Genomic DNA, 22352 nt, shown 5'->3' with positions numbered 1-22352 from the left:
CTCAATGTGTGTGTATGTTCAGGTACGAGCTGCGCATCATCATCTGGAACACAGAGGATGTGGTTCTGGAGGACACCAGCTTCCTGACCGGTCAACAGTCCAGTGATATCTACATCAAGGGGTAACTACAAGCTCTTCTGTAATATACTGACCATGGATAAGTACCTTACACAACCCCACTGCAAAAGATCCAAATAATCCAAATTATTCCTTTAATGTCGATAAAAATCTCTGTGTCATGCTGCGACTGTCGATCTCTGTAGCTGGGTAAAAGGTTTAGAGGACGACCGACAGGAGACAGATGTCCACTACAACTCTTTGACTGGAGAAGGAAACTTCAACTGGCGCTTTGTCTTCCCCTTCCACTACCTGCCTGCTGAGAAGGTACTGGCAAACAGACAGATATACAGATGCAGGGTCATACCTCACTAACCCTGCTGATGTAAGTATGATCTGCAAAATATTAACACATCGTCAACATCTCTTAAAGGTAATAGTGGTGACGAAGAGGGAGCATATTTTCTCTCTGGAGAAAACAGAGCAGAAGCTTCCCGCCATCCTGATCCTACAGGTCTGGGACTTTGAGACGCTCTCCTCTGATGACTTCCTAGGTGGGTGTGACTGCCTCTCCATGTGTATCTGTGTTCTTCTGTTAGCATATTTGACTGATAAAGTGTGTGCATGTTTGTGTGTGTAGGCGCGGTGGAGTTAAATCTACATGGTTTCCCTCGGGGAGCAAAGACGGCAAAGGCATGTAAGGGGGACATGCTGACAGACGGGACAGAGCGAATCTCCATCTTCCAGCAGAAGAGAGCAAGAGGCTGGTGGCCCTTCAGCAAGTCTGGAGAGCTGACGGTATGTACACATACATACTGTTTAAACATACATAAACACAAAGCATGTCATACAGGGTGACAAACACTTGTTGAGGCTTTGGTTGATGGGTGTGTTGTTTGCTCTGAATGCATCAGGGGAAAGTGGAGGCTGAGTTCCATCTTGTCACAGCTGAGGAAGCGGAGAAAAATCCTGTTGGCCGAGCACGCAAGGAGCCGGAGCCGCTGCCAAAACCAAAGTAAGAGTCTGGCAAAATTCTCTCCAAACAAAATGGAGTCTGGTGTGTGTGTGTTTTTTACTGTGGAGGTGTGCGTTCCTTTAACTGCGTATAGGAGCTTATTAGGGAAAGTGTGAGAAAATGTAAAGACTAATTTCCTTAAAAGACAGTCAACTATCATTTTCATAAACTATAATGAAAACATCATAGTATGCCGTTAAAATATCGTAGTATAATATGGCATGAAAATATAAACAGGTCATAGTTTAGTATAACCTAAATAATAGAGGGAAAATCATAGTGTAGTTTGTCAAACAAAACATAAAAATGTCAAAGTAAAGGATGTCATAGAAATGTTTAAAATAGACATAGTAAATGTCATAGTATAATATGCCATAGAAGTAAATATGTCAAAGTATGCCATAAAACATCACAAATACATTATATTGTGGTTTGCAACAAAAAATACTCCAAAAGTAGTGCAGAAATACAGTATGCTAAGAAATTTTAACTTAAAAAATCATAGAATAGTGAGCCATAAACAAAAAAATGTTATAGTGTAGTATGACATAAAAATAGACAAAATGGTAATACAGTACACCATAAGAATTGAAATTTATTTATTTGGATAAACCCCTTGAGATGCATCATCTCGTTTTCGAGGGGGTCCAGACATATAACAAACATGGACTCAACAATACACAAAAACAGAAACCAATAAACAGACAGAGAGAATATCACGAAGATGTTATAAATTACTATGCCATGAAAAACACACAAAAAAGGTCATAGTGTAGTAGGTCATAAAAAACACACAAAAAAGGTCATAGTATAGTGTGCCATAAAAACACAAAAAAGGTCATAGTGTAGTAGGTCATAAAAAACACAAAAAAGGTCATAGTATAGTGTGCCATAAAAACACAAAAAAGGTCATAGTGTAGTAGGTCATAAAAAACACAAAAAAGGTCATAGTATAGTGTGTCATAGAAACACAAAAAAGGTCATAGTGTAGTCGGTCATAAAAAACACAAAAAAGGTCATAGTGTAGTAGGTCATAAAAAACAAAAAGGGTCATAGTATGGTATGTAAAAAAAGCGCAAAAAATGTTGTAGTATAATATGTCCTAAAAAAACACAAAAAAAGTCAAACTATTGTAAAGCGTGAAAAAAAATTAAATAAAAAAAGTAATGATATAGCATGTTGTAAAACACACAGAAAAGGGGCATTGTTAACTATCTTGTAAATAAGAAAAGTATGTCGTAAAAATGACACACAAATATCGTAGTATAGTGTGCCCTAAAAAAACACACAACACAGTTCAAACTATGGTGTGTCGTAAAAAAAAACAGTCAAAAAAATCATGAAAAAAAGTCATAGTATATTATGTCATAAATTACAGACATAAAAAGTCATAGTATAGTATGTCGTCCGAAATCATGAGAAAATCGTCATTGTATAGTATGTCGTCAAAAAGCATGAAAAAAAGTCATAGAATAGCATGTCGTCCAAAATCATGAAAAAAAAAGTTATAGAAATACCATGTCGTCCAAAATAGAGAATGTAGTAGTGCGTGGACAGATTTGTTTGCTCTCAGTGCCAGCTCTGCAAAATTTAAGTACCAGATAATTATTGATAGTGCCCTGCACAGTGGCCACCTTGTGGTAAAACATATTAATGAATGCTTATTTAGACCATAAGTATACGCTAATTTACACTTAATAGGCTATTTACCTTGATTATAAGACTCAAACATGTTTTGCGGCTCCACACAGATTTTTTCAAATTATTTTTGGTCAAAAATGGCTCTTTTAATGTCAAAGATTGCAGACCCCTGGTATAGGATGTCGTCCAAAATCATGAAAAAAAAAGTCGAAGTACAGCATGTCGTCCAAAATCATGAAAAAAGTCATAGTATAGCATGTCGTCCAAAATCATGAAAAAAAGTCATACTATAGCATGTCGTCCAAAATGATGAAAAAAAAAGTCATACTATAGCATGTCGTGCAAAATCATGAAAAAAAGTCATAGTATGGCATGTCGTCCAAAATCATGAAAAAAAGTCATAGTATAGTATGTCGTCCAAAATCATGAAAAAAAGTCATAGTATAGCATTTCGTCCAAAATCATGAAAAAAGTCATAGTATAGTATGTCGTCCAAAATCATGAAAAGAAAGTCATAGTATAGGATATCGTCCAAAATCATGAAAAAAAGTCATAGTATAGTATGTCGTCCAAAATGATGAAAAAAAGTCATAGTATAGTATGTCGTCCAAAATCATGAAAAAAAACTCATAGTATAGGATATCGTCCAAAATCATGAAAAAAAGTCATAGTATAGTATGTCGTCCAAAATGATGAAAAAAAGTCATAGTATAGTATGTCATCCAAAATAATGAAAAAAAAAGTCATAGCATAGCATGTTGTCCAAAATCATGAAAAAAAGTCATACTATAGCATTTCGTCCAAAATCATGAAAAAAGTCATAGTATAGTATGTCGTCCAAAATCATGAAAAAAGTCATACTATAGCATTTCGTCCAAAATCATGAAAAAAGTCATACTATAGGATGTCGTCCAAAATCATGAAAAAAGTAATAGTATAGTATGTCCTCCAAAATCATGAAAAAAAAGTCATAGTATAGCATGTCGTCCAAAATCATAACAAAAACAGTCATAGCATAGTATGTCGTCCAAAATGATGAAAAAAAGTCATAGTATAGTATGTGGTCCAAAATCATGAAAAAAAAGTCATAGTATAGGATATCGTCCAAAATCATGAAAAGAAAGTCATAGTATAGGATATCGTCCAAAATCATGAAAAAAAGTCATAGTATAGTATGTCGTCCAAAATGATGAAAAAAAGTCATAGCATAGCATGTTGTCCAAAATCATGAAAAAAGTCATAGGATAGTATGTCGTCCAAAATCATGAAAAAAAGTCATACTATAGCATTTCGTCCAAAATCATGAAAAAAGTCATAGTATAGTATGTCGTCCAAAATCATGAAAAAAGTCATACTATAGCATTTCGTCCAAAATCATGAAAAAAGTCATACTATAGGATGTCGTCCAAAATCATGAAAAAAGTCATAGTATAGTATGTCCTCCAAAATCATGAAAAAAAAGTCATAGTATAGCATGTCGTCCAAAATCATAACAAAAACAGTCATAGCATAGTATGTCGTCCAAAATGATGAAAAAAAGTCATAGTATAGTATGTGGTCCAAAATCATGAAAAAAAAGTCATAGTATAGCATGTTGTCCAAAATCATGTAAAAAAGTCATAGTATAGCATGTCGTCCAAAATCATAACAAAAACAGTCATAGCATAGTATGTGGTCCAAAATCATGAAAAAAAGTCATAGCATAGTATGTGGTCCAAAATCATGAAAAAAAACTCATAGTATAGCATGTCGTCCAAAATCATAACAAAAACAGTCATAGCATAGTATGTCGTCCAAAATGATGAAAAACAAGTCATACTATAGCATGTCGTCCAAAATGATGAAAAAAAGTCATAGTATAGTATGTCGTCCAAAATCATGAAAAAAAGTCATAGTATAGCATGTCGTCCAAAATCATGAAAAAAGTCATAGTATAGGATGTCGTCCAAAATCATGAAAAGTCATAGTATAGCATTTCGTCCAAAATCATGAAAAAGTCATAGTATAGGATATCGTCCAAAATCATGAAAAAAAGTCATAGTATAGTATGTCATCCAAAATAATGAAAAAAAGTCATAGTATAGTATGTCGTCCAAAATAATGAAAAAAAGTCATAGTATAGCATGTCGTGCAAAATCATGACAAAAAGTCATACTATAGTATTTCCTCCAAAATCATGAAAAAAAAGTCATAGTATAGCATGTCGTCCAAAATCATGAAAAAAAGTCATAGTATAGCATGTCGTGCAAAATCATGAAAAAAGTCATAGTATAGCATGTCATGCAAAATCATGACAAAAAAGTCATAGTATAGTATGTGGTCCAAAATCATGAAAAAAAGTCATAGCATAGTATGTGGTCCAAAATCATGAAAAAAAACTCATAGTATAGCATGTCGTCCAAAATCATAACAAAAACAGTCATAGCATAGTATGTCGTCCAAAATGATGAAAAAAAAGTCATACTATAGCATGTCGTCCAAAATGATGAAAAAAAGTCATAGTATAGTATGTCGTCCAAAATCATGAAAAAAAGTCATAGTATAGCATGTCGTCCAAAATCATAACAAAAACAGTCATAGCATAGTATGTCGTCCAAAATGATGAAAAAAAAGTCATACTATAGCATGTCGTCCAAAATCATAACAAAAACAGTCATAGCATAGTATGTGGTCCAAAATCATGAAAAAAAGTCATAGCATAGTATGTGGTCCAAAATCATGAAAAAAAACTCATAGTATATCATGTCGTCCAAAATCATAACAAAAACAGTCATAGCATAGTATGTCGTCCAAAATGATGAAAAAAAAGTCATACTATAGCATGTCGTCCAAAATGATGAAAAAAAGTCATAGTATAGTATGTCGTCCAAAATCATGAAAAAAAGTCATAGTATAGCATTTCGTCCAAAATCATGAAAAAGTCATAGTATATTATGTCGTCCAAAATCATGAAAAAAAGTCATAGTATAGGATATCGTCCAAAATCATGAAAAAAAGTCATAGTATAGTATGTCATCCAAAATAATGAAAAAAAGTCATAGTATAGTATGTCGTCCAAAATAATGAAAAAAAGTCATAGTATAGCATGTCGTGCAAAATCATGACAAAAAGTCATAGTATAGTATTTCCTCCAAAATCATGAAAAAAAAGTCATAGTATAGCATGTCGTCCAAAATCATGAAAAAAAGTCATAGTATAGCATGTCGTGCAAAATCATGAAAAAAGTCATAGTATAGCATGTCATGCAAAATCATGACAAAAAAGTCATAGTATAGTATGTGGTCCAAAATCATGAAAAAAAAGTCATAGTATAGCATGTTGTCCAAAATCATGTAAAAAAGTCATAGTATAGCATGTCGTCCAAAATCATAACAAAAACAGTCATAGCATAGTATGTGGTCCAAAATCATGAAAAAAAGTCATAGCATAGTATGTGGTCCAAAATCATGAAAAAAAACTCATAGTATAGCATGTCGTCCAAAATCATAACAAAAACAGTCATAGCATAGTATGTTGTCCAAAATGATGAAAAAAAAGTCATACTATAGCATGTCGTCCAAAATGATGAAAAAAAGTCATAGTATAGTATGTCGTCCAAAATCATGAAAAAAAGTCATAGTATAGCATGTCGTCCAAAATCATGAAAAAAAGTCATAGTATAGTATGTCGTCCAAAATCATGAAAAAAAACTCATAGTATAGGATATCGTCCAAAATCATGAAAAAAAGTCATAGTATAGTATGTCGTCCAAAATGATGAAAAAAAGTCATAGTATAGTATGTCATCCAAAATAATGAAAAAAAAAGTCATAGCATAGCATGTTGTCCAAAATCATGAAAAAAGTCATAGGATAGTATGTCGTCCAAAATCATGAAAAAAAGTCATACTATAGCATTTCGTCCAAAATCATGAAAAAAGTCATAGTATAGTATGTCGTCCAAAATCATGAAAAAAGTCATACTATAGCATTTCGTCCAAAATCATGAAAAAAGTCATACTATAGGATGTCGTCCAAAATCATGAAAAAAGTCATAGTATAGTATGTCCTCCAAAATCATGAAAAAAAAGTCATAGTATAGCATGTCGTCCAAAATTTTGACAAAAAAGTCATAGTATAGCATGTCGTGCAAAATCATAAAAAAAGTCATACTATAGTATTTCCTCCAAAATCATGAAAAAAAAGTCGTAGTATAGCATGTTGTCCAAAATCATGTAAAAAAGTCATAGTATAGCATGTCGTCCAAAATCATAACAAAAACAGTCATAGCATAGTATGTGGTCCAAAATCATGAAAAAAAGTCATAGCATAGTATGTGGTCCAAAATCATGAAAAAAAAGTCATAGTATAGCATGTCGTCCAAAATCATAACAAAAACAGTCATAGCATAGTATGTCGTCCAAAATCATGAAAAAAAGTCATAGTATAGCATGTCGTCCAAAATCATGAAAAAAGTCATAGTATAGGATGTCGTCCAAAATCATGAAAAGTCATAGTATAGCATTTCGTCCAAAATCATGAAAAAGTCATAGTATAGGATATCGTCCAAAATCATGAAAAAAAGTCATAGTATAGTATGTCATCCAAAATAATGAAAAAAAGTCATAGTATAGTATGTCGTCCAAAATCATGAAAAAAAGTCATAGTATAGCATGTCGTGCAAAATCATGAAAAAAGTCATAGTATAGCATGTCATGCAAAATCATGACAAAAAAGTCATAGTATAGTATGTGGTCCAAAATCATGAAAAAAAAGTCATAGTATAGCATGTTGTCCAAAATCATGTAAAAAAGTCATAGTATAGCATGTTGTCCAAAATCATAACAAAAACAGTCATAGCATAGTATGTGGTCCAAAATCATGAAAAAAAGTCATAGCATAGTATGTGGTCCAAAATCATGAAAAAAAACTCATAGTATATCATGTCGTCCAAAATCATAACAAAAACAGTCATAGCATAGTATGTCGTCCAAAATGATGAAAAAAAAGTCATACTATAGCATGTCGTCCAAAATGATGAAAAAAAGTCATAGTATAGGATGTCGTCCAAAATCATGAAAAGTCATAGTATAGCATTTCGTCCAAAATCATGAAAAAGTCATAGTATAGTATGTCGTCCAAAATCATGAAAAAAAGTCATAGTATAGGATATCGTCCAAAATCATGAAAAAAAGTCATAGTATAGTATGTCATCCAAAATAATGAAAAAAAGTCATAGTATAGTATGTCGTCCAAAATAATGAAAAAAAGTCATAGTATAGCATGTCGTGCAAAATCATGACAAAAAGTCATACTATAGTATTTCCTCCAAAATCATGAAAAAAAAGTCATAGTATAGCATGTTGTCCAAAATCATGTAAAAAAGTCATAGTATAGCATGTCGTCCAAAATCAGAACAAAAACAGTCATAGCATAGTATGTGGTCCAAAATCATGAAAAAAAGTCATAGCATAGTATGTGGTCCAAAATCATGAAAAAAAACTCATAGTATAGCATGTCGTCCAAAATCATAACAAAAACAGTCATAGCATAGTATGTCGTCCAAAATGATGAAAAACAAGTCATACTATAGCATGTCGTCCAAAATGATGAAAAAAAGTCATAGTATAGCATGTCGTCCAAAATCATAACAAAAACAGTCATAGCATAGTATGTCGTCCAAAATGATGAAAAACAAGTCATACTATAGCATGTCGTCGAAAATCATGAAAAAAAGTCATAGTATAGTATGTCGTCCAAAATCATGAAAAAAAGTCATAGTATAGCATGTCGTCCAAAATCATGAAAAAAGTCATAGTATAGGATGTCGTCCAAAATCATGAAAAGTCATAGTATAGCATTTCGTCCAAAATCATGAAAAAGTCATAGTATAGGATATCGTCCAAAATAATGAAAAAAAGTCATAGTATAGTATGTCGTCCAAAATAATGAAAAAAAGTCATAGTATAGCATGTCGTGCAAAATCATGACAAAAAGTCATACTATAGTATTTCCTCCAAAATCATGAAAAAAAAGTCATAGTATAGCATGTTGTCCAAAATCATGTAAAAAAGTCATAGTATAGCATGTCGTCCAAAATCATAACAAAAACAGTCATAGCATAGTATGTGGTCCAAAATCATGAAAAAAAAGTCATAGTATAGCATGTCGTGCAAAATCATAACAAAAACAGTCATAGCATAGTATGTCGTCCAAAATGATGAAAAAAAAGTCATACTATAGCATGTCGTCCAAAATGATGAAAAAAAGTCATAGTATAGCATGTCGTCCAAAATCATGAAAAAAGTCATAGTATAGGATGTCGTCCAAAATCATGAAAAGTCATAGTATAGCATTTCGTCCAAAATCATGAAAAAGTCATAGTATAGTATGTCGTCCAAAATCATGAAAAAAAGTCATAGTATAGGATATCGTCCAAAATCATGAAAAAAAGTCATAGTATAGTATGTCGTCCAAAATAATGAAAAAAAGTCATAGTATAGTATGTCGTCCAAAATAATGAAAAAAAGTCATAGTATAGCATGTCGTGCAAAATCATGACAAAAAGTCATACTATAGTATTTCCTCCAAAATCATGAAAAAAAAGTCATAGTATAGCATGTTGTCCAAAATCATGAAAAAAAGTCATAGTATAGCATGTTGTGCAAAATCATGAAAAAAGTCATAGTATAGCATGTCATGCAAAATCATGACAAAAAAGTCATAGTATAATATGTGGTCCAAAATCATGAAAAAAAAGTCATAGTATAGCATGTTGTCCAAAATCATGTAAAAAAGTCATAGTATAGCATGTCGTCCAAAATCATAACAAAAACAGTCATAGCATAGTATGTGGTCCAAAATCATGAAAAAAAACTCATAGTATAGCATGTCGTCCAAAATCATAACAAAAACAGTCATAGCATAGTATGTCGTCCAAAATGATGAAAAAAAAGTCATACTATAGCATGTCGTCCAAAATCATGAAAAAAAGTCATAGTATAGCATGTCGTCCAAAATCATGAAAAAAGTCATAGTATAGGATGTCGTCCAAAATCATGAAAAGTCATAGTATAGCATTTCGTCCAAAATCATGAAAAAGTCATAGTATAGTATGTCGTCCAAAATCATGAAAAAAAGTCATAGTATAGGATATCGTCCAAAATCATGAAAAAAAGTCATAGTATAGTATGTCATCCAAAATAATGAAAAAAAGTCATAGTATGTCGTCCAAAATAATGAAAAAAAGTCATAGTATAGCATGTCGTGCAAAATCATGACAAAAAGTCATACTATAGTATTTCCTCCAAAATCATGAAAAAAAAGTCATAGTATAGCATGTCGTCCAAAATCATGAAAAAAAGTCATAGTATAGCATGTCGTGCAAAATCATGAAAAAAGTCATAGTATAGCATGTCATGCAAAATCATGACAAAAAAGTCTTAGTATAGCATGTCGTCCAAAATTTTGACAAAAAAGTCATAGTATAGTATGTCGTCCAAAATCATGACAAAAAAGTCATAGTATAGCATGTCGTGCAAAATCATAAAAAAAGTCATAGTATAGTATGTCGTCCAAAATCATGACAAAAAAGTCATAGTATAGCATGTCGTCCAAAATCATGAAAAAAAGGTCACGACTATGGTATACCCACCCACTTTTTGATGCACTGAAAAAAAGTAAGGTTCATATGTCATTTATAGTCAGAATTACCCAAATTATTGTCTCTCCTTTAATTAAGCTGATTTCAGTGCTTGCTAACTTTACCACGAAATGAAACTAATTAACTCTGTTCCCCTCTCTATCCTCTAGTCGTCCAGACACCTCCTTTTCGTGGTTTGTCAATCCATTCAAGTGTTTCTTCCACTTGGTGTGGCGAAGCTACAAGAAGTACATCATCATCGCTCTGGTCCTGCTCATCTCAGTGCTGTTCCTCGCCCTGCTGTTCTACACACTGCCAGGAGCCATTTCTCAGAAGATAGTCAATGGTTAACATACACACAGATTATGGTCACACTGTAGCTCTCAATATGTATTCAAAATTATGGATGACTTTTAGATGACAGATGTTATGACGTCATAACAAAATAATAAACATGTTCATTTCAACAGCTTGACCAAATGGGACCAAAAACTGTTACCTTTTCTTGCCAAACACACCTGATGCAGTGTTTTTCTCCCATTTGAATAACGTTGGCTAAAACCTAGCCAAGCCTTTTCCTTTAATGGAATTATATCTATATAACCACTTTTTAGAGATGTATGTCAATTAGGAACAAATGAGCTTAAGAGACATTCATACCTTGTTAGGTGTCATGAGAGCAATTAGCATATTCATTTTCGGACTTTTCAAAGGAACTGTTGACTATAAAAGAATCTACAACATCGAAAGCCTAAGCCTTTAAAGCCTAGGTTTGGATTTTTTCAAGCCTAAGTACATCACTTGCATGCCAAATGTACATTAAAGGAGTTACTGATCACTGGAATACATCACCCTCTCCATACTGGCTATGGAAAACAAAATTGAATGTTCTTGTTTTTTCCAGAAATGTGTTTTGTTAAGTCAAAGCTTTTCAAGTTTGCAAATTGAGTGGGTATTTTCCAAATTCAAGGTCTTGTTATTAAGAGTCTGCTGTGCTTTGCTGCTGCGAGGGGAAAAGTGGCAGTAAACCTGCACATGTATGCCTACCAGCAGGGAGATACTAATTTCAATTGGATTTTACCAACAGCTTCAGATAAATTATATGGTGCATTTTAGACAAAACAAGAACTGTGGATCTTATCCCAACACAGTGCATTACAGACAGTATTCAGAGGAGGGATGATTGCAGTGTTGTCTACAGATAGACTTTAAAAAATCTGAACCTAAACTTTTAGGTTATTGACATTATTTGTACAAAAGAGACAAGCTTTGTTAAATAAAAGTTCGACACAGTGCTTATTTTAATGTGCATTTATTGTAAGTGAACAAGGTATTAGGCTTCTTTTGTTTTATCAGGAATGAATGTTTGTTTTCTTGTTAGCAACTTTGACATGTTTTTGGTATAAAGCAAAGTAACACTTCCCAGTTCATTTCTTTGTGTACTGATACTTCAACTCCACAACAAATTGCAATGATTACAATCACCCCAGCACTGGAAAACCCATTCTGCCTAATATTTGAAAGACAGTCAAATGCCCAATTTAAAAAAAACAAACATAATAAATTGTTCCTGTTGCACTATATTTTTAGAGCCCAAGAAGGAACATAGAGGGTAAATCTCGGGAAGATCTCCAAATCTTTTTCATTTAGGTCTTTGTTATTCTGGGTCAGTTCAGCACTATGGAAACAACCACTGCAATGGAGGGCACACACCCATGAGATTGGTCTCAAATATAAATTCTCATTAGTGAGACATCTGAAGAGAATACCCAGCGCAAGTGAACACAGTTGTCACAAAGCATACCCTGATCTGGTACCCTCAATCGTCTTCCAAATCTACTTTATATTTTCCACCAAAATCAGCAGGGGTTTTTTTAAATGCGGGAAAAAAAACGTTAAAAATAGGCTATAGATTCCTTTCCTATTGCAAATGGACAAGAGATGTGTACACAGCTTGGCAGCAGACGAGTGTGCCTTTCTGTATGTGTGGTGTGCCAACAAGCCGGTAAACGGGTTAGTAAACAGCAGAGATTTACATTAGAATTACTTTTAGAAAAATAAAACACAATGTATCGCTTTGCTTACAGAAATGCAGTATTTTGAATCATAATACCCGTGTATCACGATTTGTATCATATAGCCAGATTCTTGCCAGCGCAAAACTCTATAGGACCCTAGTTTATCGCCAGGAGAGCCGACAGCAGCTCTGGAGACGGGTCTGCAGTAAGCGAATGAAGCTACTCTGCAGTGAGTGTAACAGCAGCAACAGAAAGTTTGCTGATCCCTGACCGCCCCAACTCCCGACCAGATCAGCAAACTTTCTGTTACTGCCGTTACACAGGTTAGACCCAGCTCCGCAGCTGGCCACCAGCTTGCTGTGACATCCTGCCCTATGGTTTGCACGTCCATCATTGTGGTTGTTTCCATGGTGCCCAACTGACTTTGAGGCATGGTGTCCTAAATGAAAAGTTATAGTGAGAGCTCATAAAAGTAAATATTTTTTGTCCTCAACTTAATTTTTTCCCCTCCATGTCTCTTCCCATGCTCCGTAATATTTCAGTCAAATCAAACAAACATTTAACTATAAAACACATCAACAGTAAAGACGTACAAGAAAGACAAAGATAACTTAAGAAGATAGCTTTGAAGGTTTCTGCATAAATACACTTTAACATAATTTATGTTTCCTGTGTAGGAGAATGAATTTATATAAGAATCTGAATGTTGTGTTTTTATTTGAATGTTTGACATTTTATAGAGTATGTGATTTAACGTAAGGACAAAAACAAGGTGATGCATTTTGTCTGTACATACGTGTAGGGATAAGGTGCTTTTAATTTTAACCTGTTGAAGATCCATAATGCTTTTCATTTATGCTGAATAAAGAAATGAATGAAATTGGCTCTGCTGTTATTGTGTTAATAGAAGTTCAATGTAAGGTAAGCAAATAAGACCAAATGCTTGATGGCTATGTATGTGACTGATTGTTCATGAACACCAATTTGACAAACACGTTATTAAAAATCTCTAGTTCATTGCAAGATATCTGTGTCTGTCAGAGAGATACTCTGCTGTAGGCTGACCTGGGGGTAGGAAGAGGATGGTGAAGATGTTGTGACCGTGTACTGATGTGGAGCCATGTTGGGGCCTCACAGGAGCAGAGTAGAGGAGGAGGTGGGGGGGAGGAAGGGGAGAGTGGCAGAGATGCTGTTTGCTGCTGATGTGTTGGCTGATGTGTTGCTGAGGAAGCTGTTGGACTGCGGCAGCGCTGAGCTCTGTCTCTGCTGACTGCTGGACGTCGCAGCTGAAACACAAGATGCAAAGTCTCTTATATTTTTCAAACTCTTTATTAACTACATCCAAACTGAAAACACGACTTCTACAAAATCTGAAAATGAATGAACCAGCACAAGCAAAAACACTATTCGAAAATCATGGCAACTATTCGACAATTTTTCGAATAATCCCCCCCCCCTCATCGCGGGGATTCTGCATGTTTCTCCTGTTTGTAGAAGAGCATCAAACTAGCTGGTAGCCCATCTCACACCGCTGTAGCAATCCTATACTGCCCTCATGTGGTTAGGAGTTGAATTGCATGTCAAATAAAGGGAGGACATAAGACGGTGAATAGTAATAGTCGCATTAAAAAATCTTTTTTTCAAAATTAAAACGACTATTCGAAATTCGAAAATCGTGACCCTAACTTCACTGCTGTGTGGTGGCCATGTTTTTGTGTGTTTTTAGCCTTGTCTGTCCGTGCCCTGTCGGTGTCCTCTTTTAATGTCACAACGTTATCAGTTATAAATTTGTCCTTCACTTTCTGAGTAAATGTACAGTACAGGCCAAAAGTTTGGACACACCTTATCATTCAATGCGTTTTCTTTATTTTCATAACTATTTACATTGTAGATTCTCACTGAAGGCATCAAAACTATGAATGAACACATGTGGAGTTATGTACTTAACAAAAAAAGGTGAAATAACTGAAAACATGTTTTATATTCTAGTTTCTTCAAAATAGCCACCCTTTGCTCTGATTACTGCTTTGCACACTCTTGGCATTCTCTCCATGAGCTTCAAGAGGTAGTCACCTGAAATGGTTTTCCAACAGTCTTGAAGGAGTTCCCAGAGGTGTTTAGCACTTGTTGGCCCCTTTGCCTTCACTCTGCGGTCCAGCTCACCCCAAACCATCTGGATTGGGTTCAGGTCCGGTGACTGTGGAGGCCAGGTCATCTGCCGCAGCACTCCATCACTCTCCTTCTTGGTCAAATAGCCCTTACGCAGCCTGGAGGTGTGTTTGGGGTCATTGTCCTGTTGAAAAATAAATGATCGTCCAACTAAACGCAAACCGGATGGGATGGCATGTCGCTGCAGGATGCTGTGGTAGCCATGCTGGTTCAGTGTGCCTTCAATTTTGAATAAATCCCCAACAGTGTCACCAGCAAAACACCCCCACACCATCACACCTCCTCCTCCATGCTTCACAGTGGGAACCAGGCATGTGGAATCCATCCGTTCACCTTTTCTGCATCTCACAAAGACACGGCGGTTGGAACCAAAGATCTCAAATTTGGACTCATCAGACCAAAGCACAGATTTCCACTGGTCTAATGTCCATTCCTTGTGTTTCTTGGCCCAAACAAATCTCTTCTGCTTGTTGCCTCTCCTTAGCAGTGGTTTCCTAGCAGATATTTGACCATGAAGGCCTGATTCCCGCAGTCTCCTCTTAACAGTTGTTCTAGAGATGGGTCTGCTGCTAGAACTCTGTGTGGCATTCATCTGGTCTCTGATCTGAGCTGCTGTTAACTTGCGATTTCTGAGGCTGGTGACTCGGATGAACTTATCCTCAGAAGCAGAGGTGACTCTTGGTCTTCCTTTCCTGGGTCGGTCCTCATGTGTGCCAGTTTCGTTGTAGCGCTTGATGGTTTTTGCGACTCCACTTGGGGACACATTTAAAGTTTTTGCAATTTTCCGGACTGACTGACCTTCATTTCTTAAAGTAATGATGGCCACTCGTTTTTCTTTAGTTAGCTGATTGGTTCTTGCCATAATATGAATTTTAACAGTTGTCCAATAGGGCTGTCGGCTGTGTATTAACCTGACTTCTGCACAACACAACTGATGGTCCCAACCCCATTGATAAAGCAAGAAATTCCACTAATTAACCCTGATAAGGCACACCTGTGAAGTGGAAACCATTTCAGGTGACTACCTCTTGAAGCTCATGGAGAGAATGCCAAGAGTGTGCAAAGCAGTAATCAGAGCAAAGGGTGGCTATTTTGAAGAAACTAGAATATAAAACATGTTTTCAGTTATTTCACCTTTTTTTGTTAAGTACATAACTCCACATGTGTTCATTCATAGTTTTGATGCCTTCAGTGAGAATCTACAATGTAAATAGTCATGAAAATAAAGAAAACGCATTGAATGAGAAGGTGTGTCCAAACTTTTGGCCTGTACTGTACGTGTGGAATGAGAGCATGTGAAAGGTGTCAATTGTAGGGATGCTGCGATGCTGATCGCGGATCGAAAATATGCTGCAATCCAGCCAAAAAAATGTGGATCGGATCGCAATGCAGGGGAAAAGTGCAATACTAGCACTGCGATACTAGCATTCCATTCCACAAATCCACTCCAGCTTTTCCATCCAGCACTTCATTGTAACACACAAAGAAGAGAGGAGGGTGGGTCTGTGTTTGGTGAACTTTGGTCCCTGCAGTTCTGTTTTATACACAGCAGCAGCACCAGGCTGCCACTGGCAGTAGAGATAACTGACTTTGGAAGTTATGACTTTTTTATTTATGTAACAGATGTCAAACAAAGCCTTCTTTTAAATTTGTATGATTTTTTTAAATTGGCTTTTTCTAATTTGTCTCAGAGTCACTACAGAGATGTTATTTTATTTATTTTATTTAATGCTACTGCCTATTTTATGTTAAAAATTTAAATATCTAACAAATGGCTCAAATTTTGTCATAATAACCTACTGTTGTGGACTATTCATCTTGGGAAATATGTTATTCTCATTTTGAGTAATAGCACTTGATCAAGCCTTTTCTATTATTCCACATTACAAAATAAGTACTAAAAAAGTGAACCTATTGGTCAGAACAGAGAGATAGAAATATGCACTGGTATTGGATCGGTATCACATCAAAAGTGAAAAAGTTGGATCACAGCATCCCTAGTCAATTGTGTGGTCAATGTGTGAGTGTTGGCAGCCCTACAAGGTCACATTCACCAGTGGATGTCGAGCTGAGAAATACATGCAGAGCTCAATATTATGTGCACCATTAAAATTGGTGGGACATGGAGATGGTTAAAAACAAAACAAGTAACAGGCTATTCAGTGCTATATAGGTGTGTGTCAACTTACCACAAGACACTGTGAGCTGCTGATGCTGACTGCTGATGGGAAAGCCGTTTTGAGAAAGACCTGCAGCACCACCTAGAGCCTGAGAACGAACAGGACAAAACAAAATGAGGGCTTTGTCTCACTAAGAAGGAAGGTTCCTTTCGTGTAAATGATACTTGTGTGTAAGGGTGAGGTCAGTAGGTAGCAGCTTACTCTTTAATTATTAAAGGCTAAAGCATGTAGCAGATACTGTGCAATTAGGTAATGTGTCGACCGTGAAATCTTAAGTAGGACCTGATGCTGTGATGTTAATGAAGGTATCAGTTACTAGCTTGAGTGCAGCTACTGACAGCACTTAAGTTGTGCAAGTCCATAGTTAGATCTCTAACACAGAATAAACTAAAATTTATCACTGAGTGTGTTGTTTAAAATCCTACAAAACACAGACCTCTTGACTAAATGAATTTTCATGCAAGTCAACCTGAACAAGACAGCTGTGAGACCTAGAAACATCAGTGTTACACAGAGAAATCCATGCTGAATAAGACACTTCCTTGTGACAGGGGCATTGTGTTCCTGTACATCATGTTCTTCTTTCTGTGATAATAAAAGCCAAAGTCATTACTGACCTGAGCCTGGTTAATACACGCCTGGAGTTTCCTTTTTGCCCTCCATCTGGCCACCCTCAGTCTGGTCTTCTCTCGACGCTCTCGCACCTTCAACACAACAAAATCATCATGTTTTATATCAAATATAGGCAACTGTGGTAAAATTTGTCCCTTAAAATTCTAAACATGATTAATATATGTCACACAGATTGATATCATAATTCATAGTCTGACGTAAACATTAAGGTTTACTAACTAGATCTGCAAGCAGCGGCTGAGGCAGCGTCTTCTCCAACTCTCTGCGTCTGGTGATGCTTCGCCTGCGGAGCTCATTCCTGCGCAGTTTGTACTCTTCATAAAGGCTGAGGTCTTTAGTCCAGGGCCGCACTGCCTGGCGAGGTGGGATGCCAGATGGCAAAGCCACCACTGACTGCTGGGAGGCTACTGGCTGAGGCATTGGATCTGAGGGCACACACAAAGAGGTTTACAGTGGTGGAGCTTTTAGAGATACATCAATAAATCAGGGTGCTGATTTATATCATTAATGCTAGCCTCCAGTTATTATAGCAGTGATCAATACTGCTTTTGGGCAAAGGGGAATAAGTAGGGGAACCACATCTTTGCAACCCAAACTGAAAATGCAAGAAATCGTACTCAGCTTTTAAAATCTAGCCAAGCAGTATAAACTCAGAAGCATGACATCAGCCCTCAAACACACACAGATCTACTCACAGGCGCTTGGTCCAGCTGAGCTGGAGGCTGCAGTGTGATTTCTTTGGCTTGCTGGAATTGCCGACCACTCTGTTACCGACCTTTGAGTCTGGAGGAACAGATAACAACATTAATTCTCCTCTACAGATTGTTCTTAACAGTCTGTGATATTCAGAGCATTCCCAGAGTTATCTTGTGATCATGATGCAAAACAGAAAGAAACCATCGTTTTTTTTTTTCAGAGGGACTGAGACCAGACAGTATTGTTGACCACTGAGATTATCCAAAACAAACTATGACACTGTTCTTCTGTTCTTCTGTTCATGGGTTCCTAAAAATCTATCTCTTCTTAACAACTTGGAAAGAACTCTCACAAGTGCCGACTTGGTATTGTCAGATTTGATATTCAGTTCTCGCCTTACCTCTGACTCTTGAAGATGACCCTGCTGCACCTGACAGTCCAGCAGAAGGGTTGCCATCACCTCCTGCTCTTCTTCTGGCTCCTCTTTGATACAGATCACCTCCTCCTCCTCCTCTTGCTGCGGCTCCTGGGCCTCCTGCTTCACCTGCAGTACAATAGGAGACAACCAGGGCTTTAGGACTGATGAGAAATCAAAGTGTAATAACAAGAAGACATTGACAGCTGAAGATGGACAGGGGATGTGGAAAAGAGGGGGAATGACACATAGCAAAGGATTGGAATCAAACTCCGGTTGCTGCAAAGGACTTAGCCTATATGGGGCGCACACTCTATCAGGTGAGGTAGAGGTCACCGCCAACATTCTCAATGATGACCATCAAATCAAATAGCATGTAACTAAATAACAGTTTTTTTGTACCTAAAGCACAAATAAATAACTATAGGATATGGTTTCTCTAATCTAAGGGATTTGTTTCTTCTACTGTGCTCTCCTACTACTAATGCAGTAGATAATAGTCAGGCATTTCTCTTTGTTCTTGTCTTAAAAGAGGTCAGGGGTCAAACATGAAGCAGGTATGGCCACACCAGTAGGGTGTGCGTATGTGTTAGTGTTGTCACCTGCAGAGGAGCAGAGGAGGGCAGCGTGGAGCTGTCGGCCTGGGTGGAGCCATGAGGTGAAGCAAAACCAGCTGCAGACTGCTGCCCTGGATCCAAAGTCAGAGTCTGGACAGGAGCAGGGACAACAACATCATCCACATCTCCTGTATGTGGCTGCAGGGTGATGGTCCACTCACAGTCGTCCTCCTGATCCTCATCTTTGCTCTGAGCTGTGTCTTGTTCTGCAGGACAAAATAAAACTGCACAAACATACACATCTGTTCAGGTATATGCTGTGACAACAATGATGTCATGCAAATGCAGCCAACTCTCTAAAGGTTTCCTGATCCTCATTTAGAGTATCGCCTAACCAACACTAGAATTTCAAGGCCAAATCTGGCAACAATATTTCAATGTTTAAAAAACACAATAATTATCAAATAAATATAATACATTAAGAAGTAAAATATTTGCCTCTGAAAAAGAGAGGAGTAGAAGTATAATGCAGCAGTTAATATAAAGCCTGGCATGTACTTTGTACGCAGTGCTTGAGTAAATGTACTTGTTTACTTTCCCCTCCTGACTTAAGGCCATGACAAGACCTTTCAAATCTCATGTAAAGAGGACAGCAGAGGATAAGAAAATAAAGGTGACCGAGAACAAATGTGAAAAAGCATGCAGCAGGACACACACATTCACTCATCACACTCCCAAACCCCTCAGTTTTGTACCTGTACTGCTGTCCAGAGATTCTGTCGGTGTGTTCACAGAGACTGAGACGGGCAGCAGCAGGTCAGACGGGTCAGAGGTGGCAACTTCCACATCTGAATGGGAGCGCATTCTGACTGTACGCCTGCTTGTGCTGTGTGGAGAGGTGCATTCTGGGAGTACAAACAAAGAAGGGAGTAAGACTCACTGGAGTCGACAGCCAAGAAGGAGTCAGTCATTTCCTTTGTCATTACCTTGATTGCTTGTCGTCAGTGATCCTTCAGAGGTCCTGCTCTGAGTCGAGCATGAGGGAGAGGTCTCAGCAGAGGAAACACCTGCGCTACCTCTCTGTCCTTGAAGAAAGGAGGACGGATGGATGCGAACCAGAGTGGAGGTAGAGGCTCTCTGTTGCAGCTCCTCCTCCACTCCCTGTCTGTAGTATTTCAACTTCAGCTCGGTGTAACGCAGCTTGGCTCGAATGTTGTCATTCTCCTTCTCTTTCTGGGCCTTTTCCCGCTGCAATGACGCAACGTCCCTCTTCATCAGCGCAACTTGGGCTTTCAGTTCCTCAAATTTGACTCCGACCACTTTGAGCATTTCGGCCAGCACTGTCTCCACCGCTCCGTTCACTGCTCGCTCAACCACAGTACCCATCTGACCTCGAATCAGCGACACGGCAATGCTGACATCCATTTTGAAGAGACCTCAAAACAGCCGGAGAGGGTTCTTCTTTTACCTGCATGAACAAGTACATCACACTTTAGAAGTTCAATTTAGGTTTAGTCTTTTGTTTGGGATCTCACAACTTCTAGTTCACTGACATTTGTTTGAACATTTGCAAATTTTCACAACATTTGTGAAGAGGAGTTCCCGCAGTATGAACAATCCTCAAAATAAACAAAGAAATTGACACAACTTTGTACCCTGTGCCCTGTAGAGCAGTAGTTCCCAACTGGTGGGACGTGACTCGCAAACATGTCAACTTTGTAAAAAACACTTTATGTTGAAGTGCAGTGAATTTCTAGCACAGAGCTTTTATTTTAAAGTGTTGTTTCCTGCTGCAGAGTGAGTGAATTACAGACAGCTACTCAACAGAGACAGCAAACTAGCTCAATGACATGGCAAAACACAAGTATGACACTGAATATTTTAAACTGTGTGGACATGATTAATGGCTAAGAATGAGTCTGGGCTCTGGACCAGTTGAGAACCACTGCTGTAGAGAACAACTAGATATAATAATGTCCATGTCAGGCCTTATAAAACATCTTCATGCATCACTGCTTGTAGGTACATTTTAGGTTAATGTAAGGGCATTCAACCTTATGATAAGATAATGGTTAAAGCTAAATTAAAGATAATTTAATACCACCCACAGTCATATTAAGGTCATTTCGTTTCAATAACACTGACACCAGCATGAATGCCCACAAGAATAAGATTAATTCTCAGCATTAATTACTGTACTTTGTATTTGGTGTTTGGATCAGGTCTGGAATGTGTAGGAACATAATGTAACAACGAATCTATAGTGTGTAACATATCAGAGACAGGATAATGAGTCACACTGAGTTGCAAGACCAGACACAAGAGAGCTAACGACATAATTGGTGGTGCAGTTATTGTAAATACATGCTAGTCTGTATTATTAACGTTACGTGATTAGTACAAAATAACCTTCGACCAGTGAAACGTCGTTCAACACTCGAATTAGATTAAATCAGAACACTTTAAAGTAACATACCAGTTCAGAAACTTTAGCACACTTCAAACCCTTGAGAGCAATTAGCATGCTTAAGCTAACACCAACAACAGAGCGGATGCGGGTTGGGAGCAAACGTTAGCAACTTTCTGCCTGTCCATAGTTTCTTTAGTAGTCGTACTATTTTAAACGGCGCCTTTTAAAGTGAAAAATAAAGAGGAAAGAGAGTTTGTACTTGTTTGTATTAACAGCTGTTAGCTACTTGCTTTGCTAACGGGAAGCCTCTGGTAGAACGTTAGCAAAGTTGGCAACACTAGCTAACGGATCACTGACGTGTAGTTTAGCACACGAATTAGATTCAATTGGAAAACTATAAAGTTACATTCCATTTAAAAAAAATTAAGCACACGATTCATACCGTTGCGGGTAGATAGCATGTTCATGCTAACATTAGCAACAGTGGTGCGGGCGCTGTTTGAGAGCAGCTTTCTGTCTGTCCATCGTTTCTATACTAGTCAGACTGTGTCAACCGGCGGTTTTTAAGTGAAACATCAGATGAAAGAGAAAACATTTGACTCACCGTTTGTGCTTGCTTGTGTTAGACCGTTGAGCCAGTTAGCTAACTGCTAACTTGGCTAACGCGAAGCCTCCTGTGGAACGTTAGCTAGCTAGGCAACACTAGCTAACGTTAGCGCTTCTTAAAAACTCCTCGGTAGTGTTTTATCCTTTAACGTTACATAGACTCCCGTTTCATTCGCGAGTACCGTTTCATTGAACATACATTTGGGAGGAAGTCTGATCAGTAGTGTAGTTTTGCTAACACAGCAGTGGTGCTATCATACGCTGTAAAATGAGAAGTGTTTCCGGGGTTGTAGCATCCGCAAACCGAATGACGTTGTGCTTTATTGACCTCTAACC

General features: G+C 37.1%; 2 protein-coding genes across 5 annotated transcripts in view; one reads left to right on the top strand and one right to left on the bottom strand.

Annotated features, from left to right (window-relative positions):
- The window catches only part of fer1l6 (fer-1 like family member 6), a 44626-nt gene extending 31997 nt beyond the window's left edge, over positions 1-12629 (top strand). For all 3 annotated transcript variants that reach the window (XM_033617665.2, XM_078174648.1, XM_078174647.1), the window contains 6 exons: positions 23-121; positions 264-384; positions 491-611; positions 698-855; positions 972-1072; positions 10503-12629. In XM_033617665.2, coding sequence (XP_033473556.2) covers positions 23-121; positions 264-384; positions 491-611; positions 698-855; positions 972-1072; positions 10503-10683 — 781 coding nt within the window. In that variant the 3' untranslated portion in view covers positions 10684-12629. The remainder of the gene's footprint in view (positions 1-22; positions 122-263; positions 385-490; positions 612-697; positions 856-971; positions 1073-10502) is intronic.
- LOC117251404 (uncharacterized) lies at positions 11629-22321 on the bottom strand. Of its 2 annotated transcripts, none has more exons than XM_033617666.2 (10): positions 22015-22321; positions 19987-20468; positions 19756-19905; positions 19046-19284; positions 18429-18572; positions 18028-18115; positions 17552-17757; positions 17317-17403; positions 16709-16787; positions 11629-13636 (listed from the first exon to the last, which is right to left on the bottom strand). In XM_033617666.2, exons 2-10 carry the CDS (start codon positions 20423-20425, stop codon positions 13482-13484), a joined length of 1587 nt encoding a protein of 528 aa, XP_033473557.2. In that variant the 5' UTR covers positions 20426-20468; positions 22015-22321; the 3' UTR covers positions 11629-13481. The 2 variants fall into 2 exon arrangements, with proteins under 2 accessions (XP_033473557.2, XP_078030775.1); XM_078174649.1 differs by having other exon boundaries at positions 17338-17403; positions 22015-22308.
- Between the last annotated feature and the right edge of the window lie 31 nt (positions 22322-22352).

The sequence above is a fragment of the Epinephelus lanceolatus genome, chromosome 14 (genome assembly GCF_041903045.1).
Source record: "Epinephelus lanceolatus isolate andai-2023 chromosome 14, ASM4190304v1, whole genome shotgun sequence".
NCBI classification, from domain to species: Eukaryota; Metazoa; Chordata; class Actinopteri; order Perciformes; family Serranidae; genus Epinephelus; species Epinephelus lanceolatus.
This window is presented reverse-complemented; position numbering and strand designations above follow the sequence as displayed.

What these genes read in the sequence shown, in the direction of transcription:
- LOC117251404 (XM_033617666.2), bottom strand. Translation starts at nt 20,425, where the DNA reads ATGGATGTCAGCATTGCCGTGTCGCTGATTCGAGGTCAGATGGGTACT. An exon ending in CCTCCTCTGCTCCTCTGCAG is followed by an intron (nt 18,573 to 19,045) that starts GTGACAACACTA and finishes ATTGTACTGCAG; the next exon opens with GTGAAGCAGGAGGCCCAGGA. An exon ending in AGCCGCTGCTTGCAGATCTA is followed by an intron (nt 17,404 to 17,551) that starts GTTAGTAAACCT and finishes GTTGTGTTGAAG; the next exon opens with GTGCGAGAGCGTCGAGAGAA.